General features: G+C 44.0%; 1 protein-coding gene across 1 annotated transcript in view; it reads left to right on the plus strand.

Annotated features, from left to right (window-relative positions):
- Window positions 1–12,476: 12,476 nt before the first annotated feature.
- DRC11 (dynein regulatory complex subunit 11) overlaps window positions 12,477–13,089 on the plus strand; it is a 172,472-nt gene continuing 171,859 nt past the window's right edge. The window contains exon 1 of the mRNA XM_082630649.1: window positions 12,477–12,518. Within this exon, the coding sequence (XP_082486775.1) occupies window positions 12,508–12,518 (11 nt within the window). The 5' untranslated portion in view covers window positions 12,477–12,507. The remainder of the gene's footprint in view (window positions 12,519–13,089) is intronic.

The following is a 13,089-nucleotide window of genomic DNA, read 5'->3' on the forward strand; positions in this document are numbered from 1 at the left end:
TTCTCCCTGAATTCTACACCCATTGTATTGTTTAATAGTAATACAGCCTCCAAATCACACAAAAAAGGAAAGGTGACCCTAGTCCAGCTCCTTTTCTAATTCATCCAGGCCTTGAAACAAGCAGAAATAAAGACAATCCCTCGATGACTTCTGGTTGTATAGAAAACAGAATTTTATCCTCACCAGAGATCTCTGCATCTCTCTGCAGATGAACTTAAGCGATTGTCAAGATGCAGGCACTGTCTGGTGTAGAAGGACAGGGCAAGGCCTCTGTGCTCAACCCTGACTCTGAGGAAACCAGAACCTCTTTCAGAGTCTGCAGACCTTCAACATACCACTGCCAGCCAGGGAGATGCGGGTCTGTTGAATCACGAAAATAATAACAACAGACCTGGCCTCACCCAGGCCACCTCACCCTTTTATCCTATGAGCCATAAATTCAGGCCTCTGGGGCACTTTGATTTTTTCTTGTTCATCCTAATGCCTTTTTAGAGGAACATGGATGATGGCTCCAAACTCAAGAGGCTTGGGAAAGGAAGCCCTTTCTGGGAGGGGCCAAAGGTTAAAAGTCTGAATATTCTAATGCCAAACCTTCTGCACAAGGAAATGAGAGATGGACACACATTTCAAATAACTTCTGCATTTGAAACGCAAGATTGGAAGGAGTATTCGTGAACAGTGACAATAATACATGGATGAAACATTTTAAAAGTTCAAGGAAATAACTGAAAATAATATTGACTGCATGTCATTCATTTCAATTCTAGATTATTATGATTTCATAGTGTAATATCATGTGATCCACCACGTTTCTGAAATGATTTTAAATTCAATCAGTTACAGTCATAGGAAGGTTATCAGCACAGCAAACGGAGGCGCTGCCGTTTCTTCTTAACTTCCTGTTATAGTTACTGTCTCTGCCATTAAATCTAGATGTAGCTAAAGCATAAAAAGAACAGATGCTAAGAAAATAGTTCTGAAGCAGAAACTATAAAGGAAAAATATTTGGCAAAGAAGCAGTCTCTCAGTTCGCTGGGAAGAGGAAGCTAAACACAATTATTTGTTAAAATAAACATAATAATTCTGTCCAGCCCTGTTGAATTCATTGGTACTGGACCAGCCCTCCTGCCATAAACAACCATACAACTGGATAAAAGTTGGGGGTAAACTGTTTTTCAGACAGTAGGTAGTGAAGAATCTGAGAGAAGAGAAAAGCAAGGGTGGTGGGAATCACCTCCAAGATTAGGTTAAAGAAAGTCTTACTCACCCTCTGGCTCACTCGCTCCCATGGAGTCCAGTCCCCTTCTGTGAGCCGCCCTAGGGAGAGGCCTATATGGAAAACCCAAGAGCCAACACGGAACTGAATCCCTCCGTCCAAAAGCCCAAGAGGAACCTGATCCTGCCGACAACCATGCGACTAAGCTAAGCCGACTCTGCCCCAGCCAAGCCCTCAGATTTGTATTTCGATTAATTTTCAATAAATATATTTTCATCTATTTTCAATAAATATAGTCAACATAGACGTGTCAGAATACATCAACATCATCTACAAATTAATAAGAAAAAGACAGAAAATTCAATAAAAATCAGTCAAAGATTTCCATGGGCAAATGCCCAAATGGCCAAAGAGGCTTATGAAAGGGTTCTTGGGACCTTTATTTACCAGGGAAATGCAAATTAAAACCACAATAAAATAATAATACCACAATTTCAAAGAAAAAGAAAAAGACAGAAAATACCAAGTACTGGTAAACGTGTAAAGTGATCAAAATTCTTATTGGTAAAATTGAAGAAAGTGCTACAACGACTTTGGAAAACTTTTTGGCAGTATCTGCTGAGGTTAGACTTACGCATACGCTATGATCCAGCACAGGATGCGCAGTAAGAGATATGCAGGAGATTGAGCACAGCAGCATTGTTCATAATAACCTCAGCCTGGGAGCGTCCCAACTGTCCCTCACGGTAGAATGGATAACCAAACGGCAGTCTGTTCATACGAGGGAAGACTGCACAGCAGTGGAAACAAATTGCATCTCCGTGCAACAACGTGGATGAACCTCACACTCATAAGTAGGTCAAAGCTGTGTTCAAAATAACGCACATCATCATATCATTCCATCTTATAAGATGTAGTCTTCCTTTTTAAGGGAAAAATTAATCTTCGGTGTTCGGCAGTGTTTGCCTTTGGGAAGCAGAGCCAGGAAGACATTAGGAAAGGCTCAGGGGAGCTCTGGAATTGTGTCTCGATCTATACAAGTGTTTGCAAGCTGAGAAGTTTCATTGAGCTGGATGCTTAAGAGTTTCACAGTTTTCAGCACTTATTATACTTTAAAGTATTTTTCAGATAGTAACTTATTTTTTTTATCTGCATTTCACCTGTTAAGACAAAAGAAAAGTATGAAATATTTTTCTTAGCATAAAAAGCATACGGAAACAACTCCCTGGGAATATCTCAGGCAGGCACATGCCCAAGAGGACATTAATATTTAAGCCTTAAGCTCATCTAAGGCTGGGCTGGTTATCTGAACCAGTAAGATGCCTCAAGGAAGAGGACCCCATCCTGAAAGCTGTGGGGCCTCTCGTGTCCCAGCCCTCGTACAGGGCAATCCCACATCTCAGGAGGACCACACTTCTAGGGAGAAAGGATAAACCGAGACGGGCAAGCAGAGAGACAACTGGAAGACAGATGAAGAAATGCATATAAAAATTCTTACTAGGCTTCTGCCTCATTTTTTTTTATTGAAGTACAGTTGCTATTCAATATTATATAAGTTACAGGTGAACAATACAGAGATTCACAATTTTTAAATCTATACTCCATTTATAGTTGTTATAAAATATCGGTCTATGTTCCCTGTGTTGTACAATATATCCTTGTAGCTTATTTGATACATAATAGTTTGTACTTCTTACTCCCCTCCCTGCTTCCCTCTCCCCACTGGTAACCACTAGTTTGTTCTCTACATCTGTGATTCTGGAAGACGGATGGTGGAAGAATTGTGCATATAAAAATTCTTACTAGCCTCCTGCTTGATTTTTTAAAAGCAAGATTATATTTCTATTAAGTCTGGCAGTGTAAATTAATTGATTAGTAGGTGTTTTCTCTGCTGTTAAACTTCATCTTACTGCTGTAGTCAGGGCCATTGGCAATGCAAGTCCCTAAATAAGCCTCATTAATGTACCACTTTTGTTTTATGAACAATACAGCTGCTATTTGTAATTGGCTCTCTACCCTGGGTACCCAAGAACTATTGTTTCATTATAAGCATTGTGAGAATAAAATAGCAAAAGAGGAGGGAACACGTATGAGAGTCAAATGGAAACAAAACAAAACAAAACAGAAATTGGACAGACACATGCTGGTTATTCAGAAATAGTATCAAAATATAGGAGACTGTCATTTTTGAGGAAGGTTTAAGGTTGAATTTATCAATGGCCTGTGGAAATCGTATTCATTTTAGAAGACAGCAGGTGTTAAAACAATGAGAAGTGACCTCCTTTGCACCTGGGTTACAAAAGCTGCCCCAGTGTGTGTGAAAAAACAGGATAATAATAATTTGAAAAACATCCTGCCTCCAGCTAGTTCCTTTTTATTTTTTTCTCACACTGGACAGTTTTATTTATAGATAATAAAGGCAGCTTATAAGAATCACACACACACACACATACACACACACTCTTACACTCATTTCCCAGTGGAAGTGATGTTTATGTGACGTAAAAGAGCTTTGGTGTTTGTAGACTCTGTTATCTTTGGAATCCCATCCAGAATGTAATGTTCAGATTGCTCATATCCCTTTTAAATCAGTTTACTAGCATATTCTCAACAAACTCTACCAAATAAGACTTATTTCCAGTCCAAAACATCCTTTGATATGTGATTATAATGGACTAGAGAGAAGCCAAGATTCACAATCAAAACTTCTTGCTGTTTGGGAATGTCGATTTCATCTGCTGGAGGAGTTTGCAACTATCACTGTGGTGAACCCCACCTATGGAGAAGGTCTTTGACACCCAAGATTTCTGTGAACCCCTAAATTAGGAATACTGCTAGCTGAGTTGGGGACTTTGAGCAGACACCTAGGCTCTCCCAGGAGCTTAAGGAACAAGCTGCCACACAACAGCATGTGGTTCTAATTAGTGCCAAGTGCTTTACCTACATTATTCACCTAGTCCTTTTCATAATCCTTGGAGGTAATTGGAACTGTCCCTCTTACAAATTATGACATTCATGGACATTGGGGGTTGGTCAGGAAGAGTCAAGACAGGAAATATTTCAACAACAGAAGTCTACCAACGCTTACTTTAATAATTATGAATTAATGAAATCCATTCTTGATTCATCTCCAGTTGTGTATGCAAACATAACAAGTTAGCATTTTATCCATTTGCTTTGGTACAGACATAACGTCAGACACAAAAGCTGGCATGTTACAGCAGAGTTTAATATCTGACATTTTAAAATATGCCTCTTCTGTAGAATGACATTTTATACTTAGAAACATAGAAAATGCTTCTTACAGCTAAGTTGAGAGGAGAAGTCCTTCAAATTCGATTTGAACTTGAGACCTTTACACGTTTATCCATCCTGCTTCCTCTGCCTGCAGCCCTGCAGGCCCACCTGAGGAACACGTTGGAACTGAACAAAGGTCCACTCTGCTTCCTTCTCAAGGTGCCTTCAAGGCTCATCAGGCCAGGGAGGGACCACAGCCATCACTCCCCAAACTCCGTGGACACCTGCATGCCAGCCTCCTCCCAGGCGGAGGGAACTCGCCTCTGAAAGATGATTCCTGTCCCAGGCGCTCAGTGAGGGAAGTGGGGAAAACCGCCAACAATGCTCAAGCACCGAGTTTTCAGAAAAACATCATGAACTAAACCTCCAGAATCCTAAGTACACAGAGTCGTAACATCCAGTATTCCAGCACAGGGCAATTCAAAGACCACTGGAGGAGGAGGCTCACCACGGGCTTTGAGTGATGCGGGGTTTGGTCTCACTGAGGCTCAGAAATGGTACGCAAGCTGCTTCAAGTCACCCTGTTAGAAAATGGAAGGACTGGGACGAGGTGTCTGATGGTTCCGATTGTCCACTATTCCATTCATAGTAATAAAGCCCCCAGTTTTTATTTTCAAATGAACTATGGGCTTACAATTTGCCTGATTACACTGTAACCTGTTTTTGAGCATCAGTGGAGCAATTAAAGTATTAAAGGAGAATAAGCGACATCCTGTGCTCTACAGACTAATAAGCATGATCCTCACACTGGTGGTGTTTCAGGAAATCTGTAACTGGGCAAAGGATGGAAGAGACGCAACGTGACACTGGGCAGGTCCCCGCCGAGAGGAACACACATGTGCTGCTCCCTAGAGATGGATGTGCTGTTTTCTGGGTACATCTGGGGTGCTGGGGGTTACAGGAAACCCACAGAGACTTACCCAAACTGCTTTGTGCTACTGACTCCACTCACCCTTCAAAGGTCAAATTCCATTGTGTATATGGCACAACATTTGCCATTTTAACCAATTTTAAGTATATAATTCGGTGGCATTAACTACGCTGACAGTGTTCCACAAACATCAGCACTATTTCCAAAATCGTTCGTCACCCCAGACAGGAATTCTGTAATCATTAAGCAATAACTCTCCACTCCCTCCTCCCCTGCCCCAGCCCCTGGGAACCGCTAATCTCTTTTCTGTCTCTATAACTTTGCCTATTCTAGATATTTCATATTAAACAAAATCAAACTAATAAAAAAAATAAAAATAAAAATAAAATAAAATAAAATAATGTTCTTTATGATTAAAAAAATAAAATAAAATAAAATAAACAAAATCATATGATATTTGTCCTTTTGTATCTGGCTTATGTCAAGGTTCATCCATGTTGAGACATATCAGAACGTTATTCTTTTTATGGCTGAATGCTATCCCACTGTATTTACACCTCATTGCGTCTATCCACTCACCTGTGCTTCTTGACTATTAATTGGTCTCCCTGCCCCACGTTCATGTGAGTCCTCTGCTCAAGTGGACCTCCACGGTCTATAGAGCTCAGTCCAACTCCTCGGGCTCTCCCTGAGCGCACACACCATCTGGCCGAGGGCTAGGATGCCAAACCTATATCCAGATCAGATCGAAATGTCCACCATCAGATGAATAGCTCCCCACACTTCTGCTTTTAAGCCTTTGCCCATGTTGCTTCCCCTGCCTGGAATGTTCTCCTTTTGTCTCCTCAGGTCAAAACCAGTTCAAATCCCACCTGCTGCATAACCCCTTCTACTTTCCCAAGGGCACGGTGACCCCTCTCGCTCTTCTAAACTCCCAGGGGACTTGGCACGGTGGCATTTAATCACCTTGGACCTATCTCTCTTCTCCTCTCCTCTTTGAAGGCAGAATTCACCAGGGTCATCTTTTTTTACTGCCCAGTGTTGAGTACTGGGCTCTGTAGAGAAGGGACATCAATCAACCTCTGCCCAGTTGAGGTCACACATATCAAGAGGATGATGAGTTTCCCCAGAGAGCTGGCAGTTGGATTATGAGGCTGTGTAAAAAGATATGAACATTTTAAATGAAACAAAACACCAATTATTAGGACAAAGCATAGTCACTGCGGGAAAGATACTGATCAATTTAGAGGAAATTACAGAAAGGTGAGTCAGAATAATGATTCGGGCCTCAGATGTCTGGGGAAGCATAGAGCATGGTCACTAAACAAAATGAACTTGGTATTTTCCTGCCAGAAGAGAGAGAATCTAACACACCTGGGCATGGCAGGAAGGGACTCTGGGATAGACTCGGCAGGACAGAGAGAGGTCAGGGAGGGTGGAGCGGAGCAAGGGTCTCCCAGGAAGCCCAGGGCCGCCCTGAGTCCTTCAGGGAACTAACCCCCAGGGCCATGTTGCTGCATCTGGTCAGTCCCCCAGCCGCACTGCCTGGCTGAGAGTTGGAGCCTTTCCTGGACGCGGTGCTCGGTCCAGCTGTAGAGTCTGATCATAGGGTAGAGTACCTTCCTGCCTTATGTTCTAGTCTTGCTGTTAGTGGGAAGAGCAGAAGGGGGTCTGCTGGCAAAGGAGGAGGGCAAGGAGGCTGGGTCCTTGAGTGAGAAGGTGGCCCTGGGAAGCGGGAAGCAGTGCCCCATTCTGATTGGTTAGTGGCTTGTGCACCACCTGGTGGTATGAAAAGGCCCTGCTCCTGCTGGCAGCTGGACTTGTCCTGGACTGAGGTTTGGACAGATGAGCAGCTCTGGGGTGTTTTAACTCTGGTGCAGGCCTTTCCAGAGACTCAGGTGTGAGTGAGGACTCAGGTACCTGGGGCTGGCTGAATTACCACGCTTCACGGGAAAGCAGGGTCTGGTGGAGAGGTTCTCAGTGACTGGTGACTCAGAAAAGAAAAGAAGGTCAGGGCTTCCTTGGTGGCGCAGTGGTTGAGAGTCCGCCTGCTGATGCAGGGGACATGGGTTCGTGCCCTGGTCTGGAAAGATCCCACATGCCGCGGAGCAGCTGGGCCCGTGAGCCATGGCCGCTGAGCCTGTGCGTCCGGAGCCTGTGCTCCGCAACGGGAGAGGCCACAACAGTGAGAGGCCCACGTACCGAAAAATTAAAAAAAGAAGGTCAGGTTCTGGTCTAGTGAACTTCATGCGGATCCAGAACAGATCATTAAAACGATTTGTGGGTTCTTAGAAAAGGAAGCAGAGACAAGTGGGTTCTCTAAAACAGGGCACACCAGATGACCCTAAGTTTCAATTTCCATAGTGACTAGCCTAGTAGAAAAGGACAAAGGGCTGTATGTTAGCGACAAACTTGACAGCACCCTTATCTCATGGACTTGTTGAGGACAAAGAGGAGACAGGGTGGCTGGGGAGGTTGATAACTTGTCGACTGATGCTAACTTGGACACATGTCTAGTGATGTTCTGTCAGTCTGCTCAGCTTTCTCATAGAGAATGTTTTCATCGATGGCCTGGACCAGATTTGAGGGATGACATGGAATTGGATGGAAAGGTGAGCACACGGAATGACAGAGGGCTCAGCAGGTTGACTGTGGTTGACTGTGGCCGCCCAACAATAGATGGAAGGGGTGGGAACCGAGGTATGGCCCCTGATGGAGTGCCTACCAGCCCCCACCTGGAAGGTTCTGTTTCATGGATCTATGTCTAAAGGACACTGACAGTGGACAGAGATACAGAGGGACTGATGGCAGGGGAACTTGAAATCTGGTGCTGAAGAACGTGGTCGGGCTTACTCTGTAATTAAGAAGACGGGCGGGGAGGGGATACATGGGTTTAAATGTTTAAGAGTCTGCTCCTGGAGAAGAGGGTTGTTCTGTTTTGCCCTGGAGCTTTGATGGAAAAGCCGAGACTAATGGTGAGAGTTGTCCAAAACCAGATGGACTTCGCAAAGCGGCCAGGTGGTCCCTCCCGCTGCCAGAGTGTGGGCAAGAAGGGATGCTCAAGAAACAGGAATGTCCTGGGGGCTTGAAGCATCTGCGACAGAAGTAAATCAGACAACCTCTGCTGGCTCTTCCAGGCCTGTCATTCCTCCAGGAACGGGATAATGAAGCCTGAGATCATCATTCTCCTGGATGCTTACCGCCTCTACTGGAAGGCAAGACCCGCTCATGCCAGACTCATCTTTTCCTGATGAAAAGATGAGTGGGAACCATTGTGCTTTGCATATAACAGGCATCATTTAATATTTGCCCAAATGACTTCACATATATCCAGAGGACCGAGGAGATGAATTTGCCCAGAGACCTGGCAGTCTGATTAGTAAGCTGCATAAATTATTAAATACTGAGGACAAAGTCATCTTTTCTACTGGATCTACATAATTAAGTAGCAATGTTTTTTTTTCGTAAAGGAAAAGTAGTTTGGGGAATACTCTTCTTAGTAACATTTGCCTCACAGGAAACCAAATTTTTAAACAAATATCAGTTAAGGTAGGTGTGGTTACCAACACAGAGATAATGATTAGGGGTGTGGTCTTTAAAGGGAGACTAGCAGGTGGTCCGAATACCAACTCCACCATGACTGGAGGATGGCCTTGGATACACAGTTACTAAACCTCTCTGAGTCTCAGTTTCCACGTGTGTAAAATGGGCATGAACATATTACTCAACTCATAAAGTTAGTGGGACGATTTAATGAATGAATATATATCAGGTCCTAAACTGTCCCTGGCGTAGAAAAAGTGGTCAATAAGTGTAGCTACTGGCAGAGCTCAAGGGTTATAATCAGAGAACAACTATGTTTGTTCTCCTGGTATGCAGAGTTGGGAGACCTTGTTTCACTGTCTTATACTGAGTACCTGCTTCTCCTTTTCACATGACTTGTATCTTTCGATCTCTGGATTTCATCATCAAGTGTTTTATTTTCCAGAAGAGCTCATGGGATTTGGCCCACATGGAATGTTGCCTACCCAACAGCCCATACTGCCTGATGCGGTGCTTTCATCTACCTCTCTCTCTCTTAATGCAGGTAAATGCTGATTATGACAATAATGGTGGTCACATTTCCCAGCTGGTCCTTTTTCTATCTTGAGTTGTTACAGAGTGAGGCTGTAACATCTAGAGCCACTGTAGAGGGAAGCCATCTGACATCCCAGGGATGACAGCTCCAAAAGACAGAAAGACCATCAAAGATTGATGATGTCACTGAGCCACTGAAATAATTGGCTCCAAAATAGCCTCACCTCTATTCTTGTTAAGGGAGATTATAAATCCTCTTATTTATTTATTTATTTATTTGCGGTACGCGGGCCTCTCACTGTTGTGGCCCCTCCCACTGCGGAGCACAGGCTCCGGACGCACAGGCTCAGCGGCCATGGCTCACGGGCCCAGCCGCTCCGCAGCATGTGGGATCTTCCTGGACCGGGGCACGAACCCATGTCCCCGTGTCCCCTGTATCAGCAGGCATACTCTCAACCACTGCGCCACCAGGGAAGCCCTATAAATCCTCTTATTGTTTAAGCTATTGGACACTGGGTTTTCTATTACTTGCACTTGAAAACATGCCAATTTACGTGAGTGCTGTATTACCTGAGAGCTCTCATATTTTGGAATATTAACTGCAATGAGTAGAAATATCCTGGTTCACATTTTCCCCCAAGAGCTTTGTAAATACCTCTAGCTTTTCATCTGACATTGAAAGCTACTGCGGAGAAATTTGAGGCCAACCAGATTCTCTGTACCACTTCTTCTTGAAGTTCAGTAACATATCCAGGATATCTTAGGTGTTGGTTGTTCTATGTCAGTTTTTCCTGGAACACGATGAGAACTTTTGATCTGTAAGTTTCATTCTTTTATTTCAGAAATGTTTCTTTAGATCTTTGAAAAAATTAATTGGAGCTTTCTTTTTCAGGAATATCAAGTAAACCTTTCTAATTGCTTAAACATCTGTCTTTTCCTTTTACCTTCACTGCAATTGATTTAAGCTTTTCCTCTAAGTCAGTAATTCAGATGAATTGTGCCCAGTCCATTACTTGGTTTTTCTAATTTAGTTCCTATATTGGACTGTTTCTGATTTTCATTTGTTTCGTTAGCTATACAATCTTCTTTTCCTTCTAATTCTGTTGTTTTATATTCTCTCCCAGCACTTATTCCATTAAACTTCTATTCTTATTAACTTATTCTATAGTATAAAACACATGTAAAGAATTTTCTTCTGTTTGGTTACCTTTTTTCCAGGCTAGGTTCTTCACCTGTTCTCACCCATGCTGTAATCCTTTTTTTCCTTCCCCTTTTATTGAAGTCTTGGATTTGGATAGTGGATATGCTGCTTCTTATTCATACTTAATATGGATTGCTCTTTGTATATCTTCCAGTTCCTCAAATATAATGTGAGCAAATTCTCCTTGACTGCTTTCTCACTGTATCTGACTGAGTTTGAGAGCTGGAAAACTGTATTTTTATCCACCTTTCTATAGCCTGGATACACGGTAAGGATAAGGACTGATCCACTGAATCTTTGCAAGGTCTGGGCTCTGCTTTCTCTTCTGAGATTTTGGTAAACTCTTTTACCACCATCCCTCATCCTTCTTGGGAGTATATCCTATTCCTGTGACAAAATGTCCTTTGACTTTGAATCTTTGCCTCAATTCAGTGTAAAGTCCTAAAAAGTGGCAAGCCCTAGTGATTTTTTTCTAGTTCCGGAAGGGCCCTGTGGGTGGTAGTGGTTGTTTCGACTAGTGATAGTTTTATCTGACCTGGATTTCCCCAGGTGGCTCACTTACCCTATTCACCTTTCATCTCAATTCTCAGATTCCTGTCTTCCTTGTATTGAAAAGTATTAGTGAGAATTCTTGGTACTTTGCCTACTTGGTACTTTCTCTCCCTAGTAGGGATTTTGGGGGGAGTGGGGATGAGATTAGATGCCATTCTCCACTGCAGGTTTCTATTTCATTGAGTAGCTTTTGCAGTTTATGGCATGAAGTTGTACTTAATTTTTTGTTTGGCTCTCCTTTTCTTTTCCTTTTTTTTCTTTATTATTATTATTTTTTACTATTCTTTTGTTCATTTCATTAGTAATTGTGGGAGAAGGGTTGTGTGATCCAGATTGATTCTGTCCTTTTTACGTGTTTGCCCTCTATATACTCTTTCAAGTGCATTAGTTCTGAAAATGTTCCACTAGCAATTGCAGATTATAAAATTTGCAAATAAACCTCAACAGTTACCAAAGATGATGAAAGAAGAACAATGCACACAAACACAGTGACTTGCTAATAACTAACATCCACCCGGCATCTTACATTTACAACGCACTGTCGCCGTATTTCATTTTCATTTAGCCCCAGAAGGGCATCTGCATCTGCCCTGCACCCCCAGAACCTAAGTCTGCGCTAAGCCAGAGTAGATACCCAGTAAGGTTTCGAAGGAACGAATGACTGTTACCCCACTTTACAGATGGGAAGACTGGGGCTACCATCATTAAGGACCTCGTCCAAGGCTACATATCTGAAGGTGCAGGAAAATGGGCAAACGGGAAAGCGGAACAACGGCGTGGAGGACAACGTGCGAGGGGACAGAACCTGGGGCCGATCCCAGGGAACGCTGGGCGGGTCCTCCGGGAGGCGGGTACTACGCATGGTTCCTGCGAGGAACGCCGGCCTTCGCATTCGGCGCGGTTGCCAGGGAAACAGCAGGAGGCGGCGCAGGCGCCTAGCGCGAAGGGGGCGGGAGCGCGCCGGCGGCGCGGATCTGCGCTGCTCAGGCGTAGCGTCCGTAGCTAGGTTTCGCCTCGCGCCTTCTCACTGCCGGGCCACGGTAAGGTTCCGGAGCCTCGGGGTCTAGACGAGAAGGCTCAAATCCCTCTCTCGGCGGCTGCGCGCATCCCTGCCTATCGCCTTTCCCTTCCCGAAGTGAAAAGTGAAAAGATATCCCCAACCCCAGTCCCTCCCTCCAGAAGGAACTTACCCCAACGCCCTCTGGCTGTGTCCCGACCCCTGCAGCCAGCCGCCCTTCAGAGGACAACAGAAGAGCTTCCCAGCGGGCGAGGGAAAGAGGGAAAGTAGCCAGCATGTCGAACGCGTAAGTGATGGGCTGCCCGGCCATAGCCATGGGGTGGGCTTCTCCAGACAAAAAGATAGGCTGCTGTGCTTCTTTTCTCCCCCACCTCTTCTTTTTGCAGTTTTAGCAAATAAAGATACACCTCAGCAGAGAGCATCAGCTTCTGTGGACAGGGAATGCCATACACTTAGACCTGCCAACTCCCCTGGTGCTATCCCTGCCCCGCATAGAGATGAGCTCTATGCTAAGCCCTTGTGGATGTATTTTTGAGGAAGCAGTGTCTATGTTCAGTTCATTGCCTGCTTTTTTGTTACTCTAACCCGGTACTATACAGTGCTTTGTGAAAACACCCAGGTCCCGATATTTAAGTTAAGAAAGATCTTGAGGAAGCTTTATTGTACCACGTTGCTTTTCACCAAGAAACGCCAGTCAGGTGGCAGTGGCACCAGAGAGTATTCACCCAGCACTGTGCCATTTACACAGCACCAGCCCAGCAGTTATTTCATAATGGTCATCTCAAACATCTATTAGAGTGCTGACTCTTCAGGCACTGTTCTGAGTGCTTGACTATAATAACGCATGACTCCCCTGT

Source organism: Mesoplodon mirus, assembly GCF_964341445.2.
Source record: "Mesoplodon mirus genome assembly, chromosome: 8".
NCBI lineage: Eukaryota > Metazoa > Chordata > Mammalia > Artiodactyla > Ziphiidae > Mesoplodon > Mesoplodon mirus.